Raw genomic sequence first — 23,543 nt, 5'->3', positions numbered from 1 at the left:
ACTCATTTAAAAAAAAAAAAAAAAGGTTATAAAAAGAACTTATTTCATAGGATTGTGGTAAGAATTAAATGAGATAATGTAGAAATAGCACAGCAGGACTCCTGGTATGTAACACATGCTCAATAAATGCTGGCTATCTTTATTATCTGATGTAAACTTTTCTGCAGCAGTCCCAGCCCTCAGTCCTAGAGGTATAAATCTCTCAGGGAAAGCCCTTCACGTGGCTCATAGGACCAAACTCCTCTTCTATGGCCCAGGCCTGTGGGTCATCTCACTCAGGACCCACCACGGAAGGCCCAACACACAGGGCTGGCGGTGAGAAAATCCAGGAGCTTCCTGACATTAGCAGCATAGTTCTCTAACCTCTCACACTCAGGCTGGTGCAGGAAGGCCCAAGATTTCTTATTCTTTTCCATTCTCCCTGAATCTATCACTATCAATCCTGTCATTCCTCCTGAGCAGGGATTCCACAGGCCCACTCCAGTACTTAGTTGTCATTTATTCAACAAATATTTATTGAACTACTACATGTCAAGCATTGTCCGAGGGTTACAATGGTGCTCACAATCTAGTGAAAGAGATAGACAAGCAGAGGCAGCTACAATACTATTTCTTGTATGAATAAGTGCATGTGCTCCAGGAACACATAGGAAGGCACCTAGAGAAAGACGTTAAGAGGAATCCTTAGGAATCGGCTAGCTACACCATCTGGCTGGGGGGGTGGGGGGAATGCATAGAGAGTAATGAGAGATGAGGCTAGAGAAGTAAGCAGGAGTCTTGAAAGCCTCAATAACCAGTGTGACTTTGCCTTGAGGGCAAGGGGCCTTGAAGGGTGTTAATCGGGGATGTGACATAATCTGCTACAATTAGGAGAATAGACTAGAAGAAGCAAGACTGGAGTCAAAGAGACTAGTTAGAAGACTTTTGTAGTAATCCAAGAAGAATGTGGTGACCTTAACTAGGGCAGTGGTAGCGGGGATGGAAAGAAGGCAATGACTCTGAGAAACCTCTGGGAGGAAGAATCAACAGGATTTGGCAATTAACTGGTTGTGGCTAAAGAAAGGAATCAAGGACGATACTCACGTTTCTGACAGAACTACTGAGTATAGTCATGTGCTGCTTAATGATGGGGATACATTCTGAGAAATGCATCGTTAGGCGATTTCGTCATTGTGCGAACATCATAGAGTGTACTTACACAAACCTAGATGGTACAGCCTACTATATACCTAGGCTCCAGGGTACTAATCTTATGGGACCACCGTCATATATGGAGTCCGTCATTGACCAAAACATCATTATGCAGCACATGACTGCAGATGGTACCAGTCATTATTTGAAGGAATGTTGGAGGACGAGGTGTTGGGAGAAAGACAATACCTGAGCTTTAATGGGTCTGTGGACATCCAGGTGCAGATATAGAATAGGGAGCTGGACATGAAGGCCTGGAGTTCAGATGGCACATGGAGCAGATTTCTTTTCTCCAGTGGGATCTCTGCCGCCACATCAGTTCCCATTTCTCATTGGAAAAAGAGGTTAGAAGACATCAGCATACAGAGGACAGTTGAAGCTTTGGCAAAATATGAGATCACTCTGGCAAGTGTAAGTGTGCAGAATAAAAAGAAAAAACAACTAGGACAGAGATCAAAGAAACACTAATATTTAAGAAACACCAAATTTAAGAAAAAAGTAAGGAAAGAAGCATCTGCAAAAGAGACTGTGAAGGAAAGGCCAGAGAAACAGGAAACATAAGAAAAATAAAGATGAAACGTGTTTCAAGAAAGATGAAGTGGTCAACTCTGGTGAGTGATGCCAAGAGGCCCCAGACTGATCCCTGACAAGCGTGTCACTGGCCCTCCCTTCCAGCCATTGTCCACACCCCCTACAGGATAGTCACTACCCGACAGCGCTCTCCCAGATGTGTGGTCCAGCACGCTAGGACTTCACTCCAGGTCACAGCAGCCTCTGCTCTTCAACAGTCTTGGCCACTTGACTGCAGCCATGAGGATACCCTCAGTAGCCCCTGTTGAGTGCATGCCCCCAAATCAAACAGTGAGTAGGGTAATCTGAGCAAGAATCTTTTGATCTCCAGACTTTCTAAAATCTGAAGTGCTCTAGGTCCACATCTGCACGACATCAACAGAGGTGTGGGTGTGCGCACCGCATGAGGAAAACAGGAAAAACCCTCAAGCGAGATGCCAGCCCAGCATTCACACATTCAACCTCCAATGGGAGGAAAACCCCTTCCAAAGCTGAGGCTGAGCCTAGATGAAGGTTCTCTCAACAGACTCCGAGCAGACCCTGGACCTGGCTCCACCAGAGCAGTGTCTGATTATCCTGACCCTCTCCAAAGGGCCTCTTCCCAGACTGCACCGAAGGCCAGGTCCTCCCTCATGTCACTCTTCCGTACCCCCACCCCCACCCCTACTCCTAGTCTTTCCCTCTTCCTGATCTGCTCCTTTTCTCAGACCCACAGGCCACTGGGAAAGCCTCTGGTCTAGCTTATCAGCCACTCGGTGCCGTGCAGATCTTCAAGCTACAGGCTAAAATCTGAGTTCTTCAAGGGTGGCACCTGTGCAGGTGTCACTGCTCACTCTGTACCAGCCCTACCTTCCCACCATACCAAAGATGGAGCCCCTTTACAGAGACATTCCCTGCCTGAGTAAGCAGAGAAGAGGGAAAGTTGGTGCAAGAACACCAAACCCCACGAGGTGCTTCAAGAAACACCAGGTAAGGCAAAGGAAAGGTAGTTCAGGCAGCGAAGGCAAGCTGACCAAGGACCAAAACCACAACAAGTGTCATTTCTTAAACAAGTTTAGAAGGAAAATTAAATCCGCACCCAGTAAATTAAAACCCACCTTAGCAGGATCTGTGACTATAGCATCAAAGCCCATGTAAACCTAGAGTATCAACTCATCCAGCTTTGACAAAAGATGGACACAAAATGGTTTTCTCAGGATGGGAGCAGATTTCTTTTCTCCAGTGGGATTTCTGCTGCCACTTCAGTTCCCATTTCTCAGTGCCTCACTAATCAGGACCTTTCCCACAAAAGTGATGTGAAGCTGGTTGGGGGGAGTAGGGAGCTGGCAGAAAAGGGAAGGACAGCAATGAGAAGGAGCCATGGCTCTGGGAAACTAGAGTGCGAAATGAAAATATTTGCTGAATCCTTTAGACTTAGTTAAATCTGAAAATGGATGTCAAAATAAGAGGTAAGCCACATACTAACAAGTTGTGGGTGTCAATTTAACAGCAACCTTGTCAGGCTCATCAGCAGCCTTTACCAGGTGCATAAAAAGGTGATGGCTCTGATGAGAGCCATCTGACAAGAGGTTCTACGAACACTGATAAGCTGTGCACTGTCACGCAGCACTACTTAGGTTTCCTCTCTGGCTGTTTTTATTTTGTTACACATTTAATTAAGAGCCTTCCCAGCAGTTGCGGAGTCCTGCTTCTAAAAGGCAGCCACAGAGCTCTCCTCCCCCAACCCCTGCCACCTGGCATCTGCTTCCTCCCTGCACACTCTTTTTCAGAGCTTTACTGGCCTTCCCAATCCAAACCCAAATCAGCCCCAAAGTCTGCCCGCATCATCTCTTTCGGAAGCTACATGGTCTTAGAATTCAATTCTGTCTAGCTATGAGTCTCTACCAATTTGAGCCGCAGTTTTTAATTTTGTTTTGTTTTTTCATCTAGAAAAGGGAGATATCACCTCCTACCAGAGAAGGTAGTTAGGAGGACTGAATGAAATAAGCTATGTGCTCATTAAAATTTGGTTTCCTTTCACATATGCTTGGATTCCACATCCCGATCCCCCTTCTTGATTACATCATTTCCCATGAAGATGCAAAGCAGCCTCCCGAGTGACCAAAATCTTTCCAGGGCGCACCATGTCAAAGGCTGAATTGGTGCTGCAGGTCAGAATAGGCCAGACCCAAAGAAGACGACACTCTCTCAAATTCCCTTTCCTTCTCATAAAGAAACCAACTCTAAGCTTAGGAGGCCCAGCCATAAAGTCCCCAACCTCACAGGAAAGTTTTCATATACACCTATATGTTACATGCCATTCACAGTTAACGCAGAAGATTCTGAAATGTGGGTGGTTGGGACATGAACATGCCAAAGAGAGAAAACCACTGGAAGAGTGGGAGTCCTGGGAGGCTACTTGGAGGAACTGGGCCTCTCGATGGGGCTACATAAGCCCCAGAACTGTGTGTACCAGCCTGAACCCTGTCCCGCCCTGAATAGCTTCTCCTGTGCTGCAGAGCTCCACGCAGTCCCTTCCCCTCTTCAAGTGCTCAAAGCTGCCCAGGATGCCATAAACAAGAGAGAGCACCAGACTTCCTCCTCCTCACCTTCTCCGTGGAACCCTCCTCTGATTCACATCTGCTTCCAGGCCCAGCCTCTATCAACTCCCTGACAAATGAGCATCATCTGGGAGCACAGAGATCCTCTGAAGCTCTGGGAGCTGTGTGTGCAAGCCTGGAGGTATACAGTGTGTGTACATGACCCTTAGGTACACATGTGGGAGATGAGGTGTGTGGGAGTTTATGTGATCTGGGTTTGTTCTTCCTCCTGTCTCACCTAGAGAGTTGGTGACACCCACCTGGGTGCATAACTTCACCTCAATGCTCAGTATCTAAGAGGCATAAAAAGGACTTTGGTGAGGAGATAATGCCTGATTTGGTAGGAAATGTCACTCCTGAGCCACTACTCCACACTCCCCACCAACACCCCACCCTATGCTCAAAAGTCCACACAGACACACACACACACACACACACACACACACACACACACGGGATGCTTGCTGCCACCTTCAGTCACAAAGAACACAGAAGTATCGATTCTATCAGCCCTCTGCAAACAGTGCCCCCACCACCTCCAACCTCCTTTAGTTCCCTGGGGGCTGTCTGCAGCCATGTATCCATGAGGATAGACAAGAGGCAGAAGTGTCAACCCAGCAAAGGAACCAGTTCTGTCTTTCATAACTGGGGCAGGATCAGGAGACAAAGGAGAAAAAGCAGTGGGGACAAAGGAGGAAAGAGGAGGCTGGTGACTTGGGCAGTTTCCTAGAAGCAGCCCTCTCTCATCCCAACACTGGGTGCTCAGATGGATCAACAGGGCCTTGTATCCCAGAGAGGAGGGCAGCACAGTAATAGTTAAGAGCAAGGCCCTGGAGCCAGGTTGCCTGGGTTTGAATCCTGGCTCTGCGTGTTCTTGGGCAAGTTACTTAACCTTTCTGTGCCTTAATGTCCTCATCTATAAAACAGGACTAATAAGAGTACCTAGGGTTATTAAATGAGTTATTATTTCTAAAGCACTTAGAATAGTAGACACTACATATTTGGTTTAAAAAACAATTAAAGACCCTCTTTTAACTCCTTCCTTTCAGGGCAATAACATGTAGCCCCACAGCTGGAAGGGCCATCCTGAGCGGTGAGACCTGGCAAAGGCAGGAAGGCCTCAATAACAGCAGTCCCGGTAGGGTCCTTGACCTGTCCACTCCCTGCTCCAGAGGCAGAAGGCAAGGCTCTCAGCGCTCTCCTTGCCCTGGCAGCCCCACAGATCCAGGGACCCCTGAGCCAGCTGCCCTACAGGCTTGGACATTTCAGCCTATGAAAGGCAAGCCCTGGTCCCACAGATGCCAAGCCCTTCCAGCAAAGTAGCCCTTCTCATACTCACATGACTTTTAAGTCCCAGTCTCCACAGGTGACAAAAATTGACTTGACGTTTGGATCTAAGAGACCTTCCTTCGCCATCCACTCATCGACCCTCTGGAAAGTACACAACAAGAACAGATGAGATTTTCCTTTTTTTTTTCCCCTGAGTCTGTGAAGAGTCACAACAGCGAAACGCAGATAAGCTGCTTGTAATCAGAGCAGGAGAAAATTGTAATCTTATCCAGCCCTGGCTCCACTCTGGGCTCTCAGTCTTGGCTCAGAACTATGGAGGCACCTGCAGGACCATCCCCGCAGGCAGGTCGCACAAGCCCAAGTGTTGGGGGGAGGGCGCCATCCACTCCTCTGTTGCCTGGCAGCCCGCCTCAGACAAGATAAGGACAGATCCAGTAGGTCAGTCCAAATGCCTTTGGTCCTCAAACAAAGGCACAGCCTAGCGCAGACAGGCTGTCCTGGGCCATGAGAACAGGCTGGAAGGAGGCCCTAAGCAGGGACTCCAATCCACAGGTTCATTCATTCGATTATTCATTTCACCTTCCCACCAAATGTTTATTAACTAAACTTACAAATTTGAGTATTCCCCCAATGCAGGTGAAGTTACTTTTCACCATGAGTCTTGCAAAAGAGGCCCCTTTGCTGGGCTGGAGCCCCATTGTGATGCCTGGGATAGCACTGCCTACTCCAGTGGCGAAAAGCTCATCAAATGGCCTCAGACTTGGTAATTCTCCTCTCCTGGCTGAGGATTCAAACTCAGCAGACTCTTTTGAAAGCTGAGCTCAACTCCTAGGCAGGGAAACAAACTGCTCCTAAACACTTTAAGTCTTCCTTTCCCTTCATCCCTTTGGTTGGTTTTATTATTTGTACTCACACTGAAGTACGAATACTAAAATCAGTATATAACGAGAGAATTACCATAAAGAATTCATGAAGCATTGCCTGTTTTTCAGATGATCCCAGGCATGGGGCAGGAGTGCAGCAGATCACACCACTGCTCCACTCACATAGGAGGATTATTTTTAAAGGCGAGATCGCATAGTAGTTAGACACGCAGGATTGAAAGTCAGATACATCTGGGTTCTCACCTTGGCTCTTCCATATATCCTGGTTGTGTCACTGATGGGAAGTCATTTAAAAGTCATTTAACCCCTGTGAACTTCAGTCTCCTTCATCGATAAAACGAGGTAGGATGACTAACCTTATAGGGTTGTTTTGAGAATTACATGTGATAATGCATTAAGTATCTACCACAAAATAGACAGTAGGCTGAGAAGGGGAGAAAGGCAGATCATCATGATACAATATAATAGATGCAGTAATGGAGAAGTGACCAGAATGCTATACGACCAAGAGGAAGAAGTGGCTAGCTCTACCTTTTACAGGGAAAGGAGTCAGAAAGGCTTCATAAAGAAGATAATTGAACTAGGGGCTTGGTGGTTGGGTTTGCTTGACAGGGTGGAGCCCAGAAAAGGATACTCCAGGCAGAGGCAAAGGCACAGGGATGATCATTTTGTATTTGAGAAGCAGTTGTCCATTTAATGTCTGCCTTCCCCACCAGACTAAGCACCATGAAGGCAAGGACTCTTCTCTGTCCTATTCACTGTCTTAATCCCTAACCGAGCCCAGTGTCTTATCTCAACAGATATTTGCTGATTGACTGAAATATGAGCAGGGAGTAACGTGACCGAAGGCCATAGTGTGTAGAAAGGAGGGACAGGAATGGAGGCTGGGGAACTAGGTTAGGCCAGACTGTGAAGGGCCTTATGTGCCCAGCAGGTAACAGAGAGCCCATGGAAATGTTAAAGTAAGATTATTTCTAGCAGGTGTAGGCTAGCTCCCTGGACACCTCAGAGATTCTGGAGGCCTGGCCCACATTGGAGCAGTCCTTGAGCAGGGCCAAGGATCCTATCTAGTTCCAAGGCTACAGCAGTCCTACCTGCTGGAACGTCAGAGCTGCTCCCCAGTGCCAGACGATGCAGACCCTCTTCACCGTCCACACACCAGAGAATCCTCCTTAGCCCAAGGGTCTCCCCAGCAGCTAAATTCTGGACCTTCCATTGCTGAATGGTTTGTCTCCCCAGCCACTCTGGCCCAACCCCTTGCATGGACACACACAGACACACAACCACACACATGCGTGCACATCCTTTCCCCAGGGTCACCTACAGAAAAAAAGGCAGACTTTGCATAAGAAAAGAGGTAAGGCCAACTTGGAGCTCCCTAAGTCAGTTAACACTCTGGCTCACTGGCCTTAAATCCCCAAGGTAAGTGCCCCACCTGCTAGGGGGGGCTCCCCAACACCCCAACTCCTGCACAGTGGTCCTGGAAAAGAGAGCAGGACAGGACAGGACTGTCAGGAGCCAACGCCCAGCAAGGCCAGGCCTTCATCATAAGAAGCACCCAATACTCACTGAGGTCCTTGGAAGCTCAGGGCCCAGGCCATTCACTCATGCAGCAGATATTTAGTGAGCATCTTCTATCACAGGCCTGTCCAGGAAGTGATTCTACATTTGGAGTCAGGCCTGTCTTTTTCCTTCCCTTCTCTGCTTGAACGGATGAAGAGTTGGAGGAACTACCAAGACAACCCCCAATCAGATGGGCCAGCTCTCCCAGCTACTGAAGGTCTAGAGGAGCCCAGCCTAAGCCCTACGTAGAACAAGTGAGACAGGCAGGTATCTAGCCAGCTGCCTGCTCAGGACCTTGGTTAGGATAAGAAGTTAGCTCTTTAGCTCTATAACCAACTCCGGGCTAATGGACAAAGCAGAGCCCAGTCTGGTCTCCTTGTCCTGCCAGAGACTCCCTATTCAGGCCAATTCCAGGAATCTTTCCTCTTCAGCCACAAAGTATGCTGAAGTAGCAGAAAGCAGCTTCCTGGGTGAGACTCAGAATCCTCTGAGCATCCTGCTCCAGGGCTGGCCTGGGGTCAGCAGGAAGAAGTCTCCTGAAGACCATATCTCCTCCTCAATTGGCACCACTGACCAAAAAATCCATAACCTCACAGCCTTGGTTTTGTGCTGGCCCAGAGCAGTGTTTTCCTCTTAGGATCCCAGCCGGAGACATTCGAGGGAAAAGCTGCCTGTCCTCTGGCCTCCCTCAGGGGCCAGGCCCTGGCTAGGGATGCTGGCTGGGACACAGGGAAGGCTGGATCTCCTCTTTCTCCTTGAGTCTGGTCCTATAGGGAGCAGTCCAGGCTGAGGAGCCCCCTGTCATAGGAGTGAATCTCCCCTCAAAAAAAGAGGGTCAGTGGGGCTGGGAGACACTTCAGCCCTCATCTTATCTTCTCCCAGTCTACTGCAGGCACCCCAACCCCGACCCAACATGGTCAGAGCCTGGCCAGGCATAGAGCCTGGGCTCGTACACTCCTGGGGACAGGGAGCACACTCTGCAGCAGGGTGAGCCTAAACCTGCCCTCTGGCCCTGGCTCTATCCTGAGGAGGCCCCAGCAACTTCAGTCTGCATTTCTCTCCCCGCTGGGACAGGCCCTCCTGGCTAAATAAAGAGCTCTTCCTCCCTCTCCCTGCCACCGCCCTACTTCCTTTAGGTTGACTGCCTCCAATGCATATGTGCCCTTCCCTCCCCACCCCATCTGCTTTCTCCTGTGCTTTGATGGAGCTGGGCTTTGGGTTCATTGGTCTTAAAAATAAATAAAGCACCTCAGGAGATCCACAGGATTTTTCTCTTCTCCCCTCCTCCTAGAGAGAAGGAAGTGGGAGGGGGACCTTCTCCCTCTCTGAAACCATCCCCCCGCCCACCCAGAGGGGGCTGGGAGACAAGCTGAGGCCAAGCACTGCCCTTCTTTATTCCCTCAAGCAGGAGCACAAGAAGCAGCATCTTAACCTTTTCCAGCTCCCCCGAGGAGAACATCCTAGAAGTGTGGTCTCTGCCAAGGGTTCTAAAGCCTTTAATTTGATTTCCCTCACAGAGGCAATTGTTGTAATTATTCTGATTAGGAATCATTACCCAGTGCAGCCTCTGCACCCCTGACAGGCACAATGCATCCAGCAGCAAGCTGTGGTGGGGCAGGCAGGCGCAGCCGCACCTCCTGAAGGAGCTGACAGCAAACAAAAGCCATCGATGGGGAGTTCTGGGGGAGTTAATGAAGTGCTCACACGCCACAAGAAGCCAACACTGAAGCTAAACAAAAACACCTCCAGTCCCCAGGGCCAGTCCCGCAGCGCCACAGGCTCAGCTCCCTACTCCCTCACCCGCCCACTGCAGGCTGCCCTGAGCCAGCAGCACAGGGCCATGGGCCAGGAGGGCTGGGGGCCCTCCACCTGACTCCTGGCAGCACTCGGACATCTTGTCAGTAACCCTGACGGGAACAGCTGGAGATGACAGATCAATGGTTCAATACTCTCAACAGCATGTCACTGATGTGACAGCAAATGTTATTCTAATCAAGCCATAATCATAGTCAAATTACACGGCTACCTTCTCAGGAGGGGAGGGAGAGACAGAGAGCAGGAAGGGGTCAGAGGTCAGGAATTAAAGGTCACTCAACCTACCTCCAGCACTTGCTGTAGGCTTGGCTGACCATCCACCATGGCTTGAATAATCCCAGTGAGCTGAAAGGAAAGAGAAATTGCAGATGGGTGGACAACCAGGGCGCAGGGACTCAAAGCTGGCCTGGATCCTTTCCTTTCTGTTTTTCTCCTTCCATGTAAAAGATGCTGACCTGCACTGCTCTAGGCTCAGAACCTGACAGAAGCCTTGGGAATCAAGTCCCAGGACACAGTGTGAACCTCCCCCACAACCTCCTGCCCCGAGATGGGGACACACATACACGCTAACCATGGGTGTTTCTCATACCTGTTTCAGCGTTCACTTTGCAAAAAAAAAAAGAAAAGATTTTATGTGTCTTTTGTATTCAGTAGACTCAATAACTCCCCACAAGTTACAGTCTAAAGTAAATTCACCTCCAAGCTTCACAGAAATTCCTGTAGAACTTGGGGAATGCTCATACTAGACAGGCACACTTGGTTTCAAATCCACCCCTTCTCTGGGCCTCAATGTCCAGCATTTCCTCTCCAACATCAGTAAAGGGCTGCGGGGGCCCCACAGGAATCCACGCTGCACACCTGGGCCCTCAATACCAACAAGCCAAGCAGGAAACAGGCACCTTTAACTGATGGGGAAACTCAGACAAAAAGGCCTAATACACAAACCTGGTCTAGAGAATTTCTGACTCACAGGCCTATGCTCCCCACAGGTCAGGCGTACTTTAATTAAACAAGCTTGCTGCTTTGCTTGGCTTTGTTTTGAAGTGAAAATATCCCTCAAGCACAGACCAGACAGACTGCCTCAAGGATCTGAGGCAGGAGGCCCCCATCCATAGACCTGGACCCAGCTGGAAACCACCCCACCCAACATGCCCCTGGCTGCTCCCAGAGAGAGGAGCATCTCAGGCTTGCTCAGAAACTTCTTTCCTTCTTTTTTTTTTAAGTGTTGGGGGTGGGGATTAAACTCCAATTAAACTATAATTACCTTTAATGAATACCAAATACCCAACTCACAGAAACCGCTGGCTCTAAGAGGGAAGGTTATTTTCTCATAGCGACTTACAAGGAATGGTAATACACACCTTTTAGGGAAGAAATTTTCATTTTAAGAACGCTGAGCTCCTCTAGGTGGGTTTCTGTAGTTCATCAAGTCATTATTAGGTGGTATTTTAAGGAAGTGTAAGGACACAGCCACTCTATTTTATATTCCAGAAACTGTTTTTATATTAATCTGTATTTTAATTGGGTAACAGCTGCTGCCTACAGACTTCCCATGGTCTAAAAGGAAAATAAATTAGAAAGATTAACTACACTGTTGTTTTGCAAGGCTTTAACCCACAGCATGCCCACCCAGCTGGCACCTCCACACCCTTTCCTTGCTTGGGAGACCAAATAACTGCCCAGCAGAGGGAGGGCCTGAGCCAAAGAAAGGAAAAGATGGTCCACTGAGGGCAGGGGGCGTGGGGATGGGGAAGAGCCCAGGTCAGCAGCTTTAATCTTGGAGTGCTAACACTCCTCCTTTTATTTAGTCAGCAACCATTCATGGGCCCTGTTCTAGGAACTAGGGATCCAGCAGTGAAGAAAAACATGAAAACCCTCCCCTCATGGAATCCATGTTCTTCTTGGCAGCCCCCTCCTACGCCCAGCCCAGCTAGCACCCAGAGCCTGTACACCTTCTAGAGCCACACACCGAATGGGCAGTTGCCCTGTGTTTTGTCTCAGGCACGTAGGGACCAGAGTCCAGGGTAGGCCTGCTGCCAACTCCAGGTCCAACATCCAGATGACTGACCACCGTTTATGCACCCAGCACTGCCCTTTCTGGCCTGGCTTCTCTCTTGCTTAGTTCTTCCAGGGCCAAGCCACACCATTATGCTGGGGCTGGGGCTTAGGGTCAGGACTATCCTGGAAAACCCACAGCCACTCTTACTTCTTGGAAAGCTCCAGGGTCTGCGTGCCAGTCTTGTGTCTGCTCTGAGTTTCCTGGGGCAAGGTTAGGTCTACTCCTTTGCTTGGCTCCCACCAAGGGTCACCCAGATAAGCTGAACACCAAAGGGCTTCCAGAAAGTCTCACTCACACACACCAATGGCACCCTTGCCAAGAACCCTCCCTCCTTGGAGACGGGACCAAGGTCAGCATCTGTATACCCCGCCAGTACCTGCTCTGGGCCCCAGGAAAATCACAGATGTGGGGAGAGAAAATCAGTACACCAAAAAAGAAAACAGGAGCGTTGCTCTGCAAGATTTCTCATTACAGACTAGGTCTGCCTCTTTCCTCCTGGGCTCCAGGATCCTGGGGCTTTTTCACACTCCGCTCCAGTAGTCAGCAAACCTAGGATCATCAGCCTGGGAGGAGGAGCCTACTGAGCTCAGTTCTTTCTCTCCATGCTTCTCAGACCATCTGTGGTCCAGCAAGACACAGCTTACAGCTGAGTTCCTAAAGGACCTGAACTCAACATCCAGAGTCACAGGGGCTTGAGCTATTGATTCATCTAGAGGCATCCTTCCAGGAGGAGACCTCACTCTCCTGTATTAATCCCTCCAAGGATGGACCACTTCTTATCAGCTCTGCCAAGGCACTGAGTGAAGAGGAGGTGAAATTAAGAAAGTTAGTTCCTGTACCTGATACTGACGACCTGTAAGATACCTGTAAGACTGATACCAGAAGCTGTGAGGGAGAGAGACAATTTAATAAAATAAATAGTGGGAAGTGCTACCTTAGGCATAACTTAAATCCTTCATGCTGCAGTTTAAGCCCATTCCCACTTGGGTTAACATATGTTTGTAAAATGCTTTCACATCCTCACAATGAAAGGTACTAGAGCAAAGCCAAGTATTATTAAGCTGAGAAGCAGGGCTCACAGGCTAAACAGAGCTCAGAGACCTTAACCTCTTAAAGCAGGGGAGGTGAGAGGAAGAATTAATGTGTGCTCTGCGGCTCCTTTCACTGAGGGATTACAGATTAACTTCCGCTTCTCCAGACTCGGAAACCACTAGGCGAGGGGCTTTTGACCCTGACTGATAACGTGGCTGGTTCCTGAGATCCCCTACCCACACACGGGCTTTGTCTAGGAACGAGCTGGCCTCATCACAAACACCAGCAACTACAGGAAGCAGCCCAGGACACCCAGTGCCAACAGCTTGTCAGCAGCTAGTGCTTTCTCCTTTCACCGTTTACCTCCAACACTATCGTATTCTGACACCAAGACAGTTTGTTGATTACATAAGCACTTGTTTCTGGTGTGCCATCTGATAATCAGACCTAGTCTTTCTCCTCAGACAAAGAGACCAATAAATCTCACCCATTATAAGTACAGGTGCAAGACAAAGCCCTTTACTGGCATTTAGCAAAATGGGTATTTTTTTCTAGTGTTTTCACAATAATGACAACAACAAAAAAGACTGCACACAGTCAGGGCCTGTGCAGCAGCCCAGCTGCTAGAAACAGAGATCTGAGAGGTTGGAGCAGATCCTAGAGGTGGTAGGCAAAGAGCTTGGGAAGGTATGAAACACACCCCATCCTATCTCTGTCAGAACCATGTCTCCAGACAGACTCTCAACCGGAACTAAGAAAGGACCTCAAGAAGGCTAATACCACGTTCATTACACAGAGCAGAGAGAGTGTCTATATGTGGGCTACAGACTCACTCCAGGCAGACTCCCTTTTCCTGCTGCTCAGCACTGAGCCTCTCTCCCCACATAAGCATGTGCTTATGTGTGTCGTGTGTGTATGTGCATGCACACGTGCGTGCACACACACACACACACACACACACACAGGCTAGGGTTCTTAAGAACTTCTTGTGCACAAAAGAAAATCCTACAAGAGGAGCTGCTTAGGCACAACCAGAAGGTGTGGTTGTTCCCTACACTTACTAATGAGAGATTCCCTCTGGCTAGAATGACCTCCAAATCTACCCCCAAAGGCAGCTACTGCCAGGTTCGATGAGGTCTCAGAACAATGGCCCCCATCCTGTGTCCACGCCTCTCTCTGCATTACAGTTCCATCTGGCACGGATACAGGGCATTATTTAGATGATCTGAGACTTTCCAAAGAAGACTTTACTTACTCAAAAGAGCAAGTCAGCAGTACAGTTACTCTTGGGGGAGGCAAGGTGTGGTTGAATAACTCTTTGACAATATTCATTCATTTAAGGAACATGTATTAAGTGTTTACTTGGTACCAGGCCCTAATGATGGGACAGAGATGGATTGGGTCTAGTTTTTGTCCTCAAGGAACTCACAGTCTACTGGGGAGACAGATAAATAATTACAGTATAATGTATCTGATTGGTGCTATGTTGGGGTGAACACAACCCAGCCTGGGGCTCAGGGAAGGCTTCCCAGAGAAGGTGACCCTGAGCAGAGTCCTGGAGGACAAGCAGGGGCCAGGGGGAGGAGAGTGGGAGCAGTGTACAGGCAGAAGAACCATCATGTGACTTTTGGGTGAGGAAAGTGAGGCGGAGATGAAGCAGGGAGACGTGAGTCTGGACAAAAAGGCAGGGACCAGGTCAAGGAGAGTTTGGAGCTCTGGAAGCCTGAGACAAAATGGTAGACTCAGTGCCTGCAGCACAGCCACATGTCGCATCTTCACTTTTAGAGCAGGCTTCATAATAAGCGTGTTCATGCCCAACACCACCATGCCTACTACCGTCCAAATTATGCATGTATGTCCTCGGGTGAAACTTTCTAAAAAAAAGGAAACATAGCTTTCATCATAGTCTCACAATCCCTCCTCCCCTCCCCCCTCAAAAGCAGCAGCAGCAGCAGCCCTGCTCTGAAAAAGATCCCTTTTCCCAACACTCCCCAGCATCCACTCCTGCCCAGGGCCGAGCTCCCACAGCGCTCTGTTCCATCCCTAAATAGGTCACAACCTTTCCAAAATTTGGGCCTGCCTGTCTATGCCAGGCAGCAGAGCAGGAGCTGGAGCCCCCAAGGGAGAGTGCGCACAGGAAGAGAAGGACGAGAGGACACTACACTTTCAGGCCAGCGGAGGGCTCAGGTGACTGGCTGGTTTAAGGAAAGTCTTCCCTTCCCATAAGGAAGAGGACTTCGTCATCGTTAAAATGGTGATTTTTCAAAAGGGGCAAAAAGGACAGATTAGTGCCCACTGGTGGTATAGGTAATTCCCAGAGGAAAGGGGGTAAAAAAACAGTAAACCCCAGAGGGAGCAAGAACCTCAACATCATTCGTTGGAACAACAGAAGGCTTGAGAGACAGGACACCTTGGCAGATGGATGTGTGTAACAATAAAGGCCCATGAGGGTCAGGCAGCAAACACTGGCACCAAGCCCAGGAGCGACCCTTGGGACCTCATATCTGGGCTACGTCAGCCTCAGAGGCCACTGAGCCACCTCCCCCCCAACCCCCCCGCAAAGAGCAGGCAGGCCCTTCTCCAGCCTTCCTCCACACCAAGATTGTTTTGGGATTACTCAAGAACTTCTTCCATCCTGTTTCACTCATATGTAGACAGTAGGTCTCTAAACGAAGGCACAAAGTCTCTAATGTACTCCTGACTCAAATTCTTAAAAGATTCCAGAAACACTCATGTTTTCCCATCACCTCTGCTATCACACATGCTTGACCCATGTTCCACCACAACCTGTGGCCACCAGAGAGTGCATAACACAACACTTCACAGGGGAAAGCAGCCACAGAAGGCTTCTCCTTACAGTCTTGAGAGCCAGAACTCTTCAGGGGTACCTCCTCTCTGCAAATGGCTCTTTTGAGCAAGCATCAAGATCTCTGTTAGTCCCAGTCTCACAATCTGTAAAATGGGGCCCATACTAACCTACTGGTGAGGTGACCGAGTACAGTACCAGCCTAGGATAAGGACATTTCAGCCTTGTCCAGGCTGTCCTTGTACCCCACTTGGACTGCCCTTCTCTTTCCTCTGTGACAGAGCTGTGCTTCCCACAAACTCAACTGATGCCTCACACACAGGACCACTTTGCTCAAGGACTGAAAAACATCATCAGAAAGCTAAGATAAGCCTGAACATAACTTCTCCTTCCAAGAAGCTGAAACTTCCACCCCTTGCCAAGAGGCCTTATGCAAAATGGAACTGAAAAGAGGCTGAACCTCAGAAGCACCTTCCTCCTCCTGGATAACAAGTGCCTGGTCACCAGGAAGGACAGGGATGACAAGAAAGGGAAAATATTGGGGAAGCTGGGACAGATTGTGCCACTGCTCTCCCTGGGTCCCCAGTGACCACAGTGGTCCAAGTGGAGTGGCAGACTTTATAAAAAGCCACCTGCTGGGTCTAATGTACACCTGCCTTAACTGCTTTTAAGACCTAGGCTTTCCCTAAGCAGCCTGTATAGAGCACCAATGATACAAAAGCTCCTGTCCCAGCAGCACTTGCTGCCCAGCCCCAGGGCCCTTACCTCTGTACAGAAGGGAGTAAGCTGTGGATGGACTACGGGCTGGACATACATGTGAAAGGTAGACTCAATCTCCATGGTCCGGCCATTTAGCTTCAGGATGGGGAACTCGATGATTTCCTGGAATGGCAAAGATATAGAAAAGGAGGAATAAGTTTTCTTAACTAACCATTTCAAATAACTCAGAGTCAAGACTGAGGGAGTGTTTTGGACTCCTTAGCTCCTGCCAGGCCAAACCCAAGACTGAGGGAGATGTTGCCAGCTCAATTACAATCCTAACCCTCCCACTGTTAATATCCTCACAGGTTCTAGGGACTGGACACACACCCCATGGTCATTATCTCTGGAAAGGGGAAGGAAGACAGTAGTACAATCTACCCCACTTTCCCCAACTGGGTCTCTAACAGAGGCCAGCTCACTTGAGCCCCTAGAAGTAGGCCCCCTTCCCCTTGCCCAGGTCCTTGCCCTGGAACGGGCCTGGATCCATATAGACAACCAGCCATCAGATCAATGCACAGATTTTTGCATATCTGTGTTTAGACAGAGCCAACGAGTTTCTTCATTAGTTTTTATAACAACAACAAAAAAGATAAATAATAAATAAAGGCAAAGGGGATACTAAAGAGAAGGAGAAAACTGAGTAAGAGTAATTAGAGCTAGTGCCTCCCACCTTTCTCTCAGGCAGTATGCCCTCCCTACAGCCTGCTCCCCCCACCCCGCAACCACTTAGCCAGCCCTTCCCAGTCCACTGGAACGTAATGGAAGGGAAGGAGGAGGAGTGACAATTTGTTTGGTGTCTCTAAGATTAATTTGTCTCCGTTATTTAATAGAGATGCACAGCACCGAGGTCCTGGTGTGCAAACAGGCTTGCAGAGGGCTGGCTGTGCAGCATGCCTCATACATCGCTCCTGGGAAGGGAGGAACGCACCAGAGAGGGGAGAGGGCAAGAGAGAGCACACGTACACCAGAAAGAAGAGGGAAAGCAAGGAGAGAGAATAAAAAAAATTATTGCTTTTTAATATTCAAAAACAGTTTGCAAAATTTAATCAAAGCAGAGGAAAAGCTAACATTTTTACCACTTTGACATTTTTATTAGCGCTTTCATAAATTTTTAAAACATGAATGGAATTAGTTTACAACACACAAAAAAACTGCCCTGAAAACATCTGGAAGAGACAAATAGGAAATAATAAAAAAAATAAATAAAAGCAAAGTCCTCCAAGTAAAATCAGCATGTGGAAAAGGCCTCCACCACAGAGAGAGAAGAGAGGCTTTGCCCACTCAGTGGCCCCAACAGCCAGCTCCAGTGGCATTTCTACCCCAGGTCCCTGTTCTGGAGAGGATCTTCCAGTATGACTAAAGTAAGGCAAACTGGATCTCTCCAGGGACAGCCAGCCTGGCGAGGCAACACAGGTGCCATTGACACCTGACAGCACTCAGGAAACGGATGAGTGGGAAGGCAGCAGGAGAAATGGCCAATCTCTTTGACAGCCCAGCGCTGCCAGGTGTTCTCCCCACCAAACATACCCACTCTAGTGGGCCTGTTTTCAAAGCATCTTTATCTAACACATTACAGCAGGACTGAAGACCAAATCAAGACGGTCAGATTTCATGACAGAGCAATTCAAAGGTTCTGGTTGCCTGGTCCCCCTGGGCTGATCCCCACAGATGCAGAAGCTGACAGGAGCCCCCAGAGGTAGGGGGAAATGGAGAGGAAGGCTGAGGCAGAGGGGAGACGGAGAGGAGGCCCAGGCGGCTGCTTCCCTCCTAGGTGACACCTCTCCTCCCGATGCAAAGAGAGGTGGGGACTTATTCCCCAATTCCCTGGGCCTCTTGTTCCCCACAGAGCACTATAAAGCAGGACAGGCAGAGGAGAGTTTTGCTCTGACAAAACTGAGGCACATACACACACAAAATACACGTTAGCCCCCTGAAAAATCGGAGATTCAAGATTTCCAAGAGCAAACTCTGAGGCGGGGCTCCTCTGAGTCAGGCTCATCTGACTCCTGAATTTCTGCATATCCTCTCTCTCCCACTAAGTGGGAGAAACACTTCCCCAACAGAAAGAGCTCCATGGCCTGGTGAGTTTGGCTGCCCTGGTGTCTAAGGAAACAAATACAGCCAGCTCCTCACTAACAATGTTAGCTGGGCCCACAATGAAATTTAACCTGTGACACAACTGTACTTTTCATTTAAACTTTCATTTGGAGAGAAGCAGTGTTTGGAGACCTGCAGTTTGTCCTGCTAATAAAGACAAGTGTTGGGACCTTTAAGGATGCCATTCATCTCTGGCTTTTATTAAATTCAATTTTCTTAAGCCCACGATACATTATGAAATTAGGAGTTGACATTCCTCTGGAAACAAAAGTATCTATCAAACATAAATAGAAAAAACCCCTCTATTACCAAGAATTTATGGCTTAAAGTTGATCTCTTTTCACTTTTTTACAAGCACATGGTTTGTTTTAGATATGTGAAATGTTATTATAGATCTAGAATCTCATTAGTATTTATTGTAAAATAGTAAGCGCTTCAGCTCCCGCTCTGACCGGCACTGAGTCAGCATCCCCAGTAGTTCTCTTAAAACTTGGCCTTGGGGTTTCCCCACCGCAGCCCGGTCTTAACAACTTTCCTGCTGCTGGCTTCCTCACCCTTAGGGCAATGGAGCCAACCTAAGTTCTCACACTCAGTACGATCCTCCCAGAGCAGAGGGACACGCCAGTCTCAGCTCCACACAAAAAGAAGGGTAGACCCCTGAAGGGCCTGGGGGCCAGGAACCCAAGGCCCGGGACACAGTAGACTGGATCTATTGTCAACATACCTCTCCAATGTTGCTAGCCTATCAGCCAGGCCTTCTCTCCAAGACCAAGAAATAGGACTTTCCAAGGCCAATGTCAGAACAAGACTCGGCAGGGGCCCTTCCTCAGCCCTATCAGCAGCTGTTCTAACAATGACCTTGCACACCGGCATATTCATTGGAGCCACTGAGGATGCAAAAGAGGAGCTTCTGATAGAAGACCCTCTAGGGAGTCAGAACAGAAAGGACCTCACCTAGGTACTTCTTACTTTCCCATATTGCCCAGCCCAGCCCAGAACCGCAAAATACTGGCCCCCACAGCCCATTCACGGGAGAGGCACCCCAATCTGTACCAAGTTGGCACGACTCTGTAGCCAGTGCACCTGGGGTATGCCAAACACTTCAACAGTTATCAGCTGATGATGATCAGAGAGGTAACCTCAACGCGATAGGTTGATCACATTAATTCCAACCCAAGAGCTTGTGAAGATGTGCCTAAGTGCCAGCTTCTGGGGCTAGTTGCTCAGATAATGAAGCTGTTATTTCCACCCCTCCTCCTTTTCCCTCCCTCAATTTCATCATTCCCCCGGGAAGAAGTTTTTTTTAGGAACAGTTGAGTGTCTGCTTGTGTAAAGGTAAACACCAGGAAGAAAAGAAGAACCAGTTTGTATTTACCAGCCCTCTTTCCCAACCCTAATAATAGTTTTCCAATTCCTTACTTTTGTACGATATTTGCATTCAACTAAACTACCTGAGCACCTAATGTGTGCAGGACATCGTACAGGTGGTGGAGTGGGATTTAGAGATAAGATGTAATCTCTGCTTTGGAGAAGTGCACAGACTAGTGAGCAGAAAAGAGACGTGAACAAATAATGAACTATGACAAATATCTCAGTGGAGGGACATACTGAGTGTTATGCTTTTCAGTTTACAGTGTGCTTTCAAATATTTTCTTATCTTACCCTTATTAATCCCGGAAGATAGGTCATATCATCATCATCAGGTCATAAACCAATATTATTAAGCACCTACTGTTTACCAGGCAGGGGCTGGGTGTGGACACAGGGACAAAAACGAGAGGTGGCTCCTCTCTCTGAGGTGCTTAGAGTCGGAGCAATGGATAGAGAGGAGCTGGCCCCAACACCCTCAGACACACATGCAAAATGGAATCATTTCATTCCTTCCATTTATTGTTTACTATGTGGCAGACACTCTGCTAAATGCTCAACAGGAATGATCTCATTGAATCCTAACAACTCATGAGGTGGGAATCATTATTATCCCTATTTTACAGATAAACTAAGGCCCAAAAAGAAGTTGTCACTTGCTCCAGGTTATACTGCTAGTAAGCGACAGAGCTGGGATTCCAAACGGAGAAAATGAGACTTAACGATAGTAAGACCAGTAGCTTTCAAAATCTGAGGGGTCAAGAGAGATCTGATTCTTTTAGTCTGAAAGGCTATCTTTAGGGAGCTCAGTCTACTATCTCCTAGGAAGAGAGGCTGCTCTCAAGTTACAAGAGCAATGAATGCGGACTAACCAGGCAGAAAGTCCTGGAGGTTTGCTACTGAAAAGCCTCTACTATGGCTGCAGTGACACAGATGGCGCTACGCTCTGAGCTCGGGGCGGGCGGGAACCATGAGCCTTCAGTTTGCATCTCCAGCACCCAGGCTCCATTTTAGCATGCACACCTCACTCTCCACTTGTGGTTGAAGGCTGATAAATGGCAAGATAGAGGCCAAGCACATGGCTCTAACAGAAACACTCTGCTTTCACAGAGCTCTCCACAGGACCAGAGAGGTGACGTGATCTACCTAAAGTGACAGCCATGATTCAAACCGAGACATATAACAACTCCAAAGCACTTTCTACCAGATCCCCTGCCTGTCATCCCTAAGTGGTCTGTCATCCCTAAGTGGTCTCTCATCCTCCCTCAACTGCTACAAACCACCAATGTCCCAGTTTTCCGTTTGTCCAGACCAAGAGTTTCCTGGAACACAGGACTTCCAGTGCTAAAATTGGGACAGTTGGTCATCCTACACCATCCATAAGCTACCGGCACCACTAGGGTGTCTAACGGTAGGGCATCATAAACTTGAAAAGCTGGTCTGCTGATGGTAGATGGGAATTGGCCACAACTTGACAATTAAGGACAAAAGCCTCAGAACTTGGATTTTTCAAAGTATCCATGGTTCCAAACCTACTGTATCTGCTGTCTCCTTCAATAAAGTGCCAGCTGCAAATCGTGTTTTGTTTTGTTTTGTTTTTTTGAGGAAGATCAGCCCTGAGCTAACATCTGCCAATCCTCCTCTTTTTGCTGAGGAAGACTGGTCCCGGGATAACATCCGTGCCCATCTTCCTCCACTTTATATGGGACGCTGCCACAGCACGGCTTGACAAGCGGTACGTCGGTGCGCACCCAGGATCCGAACCAGTGAACCCCGGGCCGCCGTGGAGCGCGCGCACTTAACCGCTTGCGCCACCAGGCCGGCCCCAATCTTTTTTTTTTTTTAATGGGAAGGAAGACAGATAAAAAAAGAAGCACAAGTAGGGGCGGGCCCAGTGGCGTAACGGTTAAGTTCACACTCTCTGCTTTGGCGGCCCAAGGTTCGCAGGTTCGGATCCCGGGTGCAGACCTACTCATTGCTTATCAAGCCATGCCGTGGCGGCGTCCCATATAAAGTAGAGGAAGATGGGCACAGATGTTAGCCCAGGGCCAATCTTCCTCAGCAAAAAAGAGGAGGATTGGCAACAGATGTTAGCTCAGGGCTAATCTTCCTCAAAACAAAAAAGAAGCACAGGTAAATATTTTTATACCTTTTTAAGTGAGTAGAGGTTTAAGCTGGAGCAAAGGTTTTAAACACAGCTGCTTTCTAATTGCTCACCTAGGAATCCCAGAGATTTTCTTGATAAACTGAGGACAAAACCGCAAGAGGATTTCAAATGAAATTTCACACCCACAATCAGTAGATTACAAGAAATAAATGCGTGGGTTGCTTTCAGGTATTCAAACTCCCTTCAACTCAAGTGTCTCCAGTGATAAGATTATATTTGAAGATAGAACAACAACAACAAAAGGATTTTAAGCAGAAGGGACTTAGGTTAGACTGTTAGAATTTCTTGACAATGGGATAGAGGGTTTAATAGTGTAGCATTCTTACAGACCTTTCTTCCAAAGCACAGATTCTCCTTTGCCTGAGCTGATGGTTCTATGGTCCTGTCTGAAATAACGGAACAAGCAGATCATTTTTCATGGTTTCCCCCTCTTAACCCAGGAACTAGCATTCTCTCAATTTAGAAATGGTAATAACTAATCTATCTCTTCCCTCCACCCTGTGAAGAAAATTCCAAAAAATGTGTGCCCCTGCAAATAAAGGTTTGATAAAATCCAAAAGCAACATCAATACACCACAAGGTAGAAAAAGAAGTACCTGGCAAAACCATGTGTTTTATCCAAATACTTGGTTTTTGGATAAAAGTCCCACACAAAGGCGGGCCCTTTCTCCAAGGGATTAAGGAGCCTCCTGGCCACAGGTAAGAGAGGAGGTTGAGAGGGAGAAGCGAGGGCTGCACTGGGCAACGAACGGGGCATGGTTTGCTTAACAGTTTCTCCCTTGGAAAAAAAAAAAAAAGACATTTTATGCACAAGGAGCTTATTTCTTAAACAAACACTCGTGGTTTTGATTTACACCACAGCCTGCTCCTAAATAATTTATGGCGGGTTAAATTTATTGCCGAGCCCTGGCTAGCTGCAAATTCGAATTGCCAAATAATTAGATTTTAGGGCAAAGCTTATAAATTACCCGTCGATTTGTCCAGACTTGTTTGTCAGTTGCTTTGTGCTTCGGGTCATCTTTGGCATTTGGCTGTTTGGGTTTTAATTGCTGATTTACACTTTGACAGATGAGAGCTGATGCTCGAAGTTTCAGGACAAGGAAGGGTAAAAAATCGGAGCTTTAAAAGGCTGATTTTTCACCTACATGTCCCTCTTCACCCGTCCCCATAGACCCCAAAGAAATGAAAATGTAGAAAAGAGGCTGAAAATAGACACTGCTATTCTTTGTTTGGTAAGGGGGTGCAGAATGAACTATAATTTACTTTTACTGAAATCTGAATTTTTAAAAAATATATAATACCAATAAACGAAGGAGACCAGAAGTCTTAGAAACTGCATCCTCACCCAGGAGTGTGCACG

The 23,543-nt window shown here is 48.0% G+C and overlaps 1 protein-coding gene across 6 annotated transcripts in view; it reads right to left on the bottom strand.

Annotated features, from left to right (window-relative positions):
- Positions 1 to 23,543, bottom strand: part of ERI3 (ERI1 exoribonuclease family member 3) — a 127,210-nt gene that overhangs the window by 77,583 nt on the left and 26,084 nt on the right. For 5 of the 6 annotated variants that reach the window (XM_014796439.2, XM_087446070.1, XM_087446072.1 and 2 more), the window contains exons 4-6: positions 16,555 to 16,671; positions 10,178 to 10,237; positions 5,680 to 5,771 (exon numbers count right to left, since the gene is read on the bottom strand). In XM_014796439.2, coding sequence (XP_014651925.1) covers positions 5,680 to 5,771; positions 10,178 to 10,237; positions 16,555 to 16,671 — 269 coding nt within the window. The remainder of the gene's footprint in view (positions 1 to 5,679; positions 5,772 to 10,177; positions 10,238 to 16,554; positions 16,672 to 23,543) is intronic. The other variant, XM_087446071.1, reaches the window with a different exon arrangement.

Source organism: Ceratotherium simum, chromosome 22 (assembly GCF_057802395.1).
Source record: "Ceratotherium simum simum isolate JZ-2026a chromosome 22, ASM5780239v1, whole genome shotgun sequence".
Lineage (NCBI taxonomy): Eukaryota > Metazoa > Chordata > Mammalia > Perissodactyla > Rhinocerotidae > Ceratotherium > Ceratotherium simum.
The sequence above is the reverse complement of the archived record's forward strand: the minus strand, read 5'-3'. Positions and strand labels throughout refer to the sequence as shown.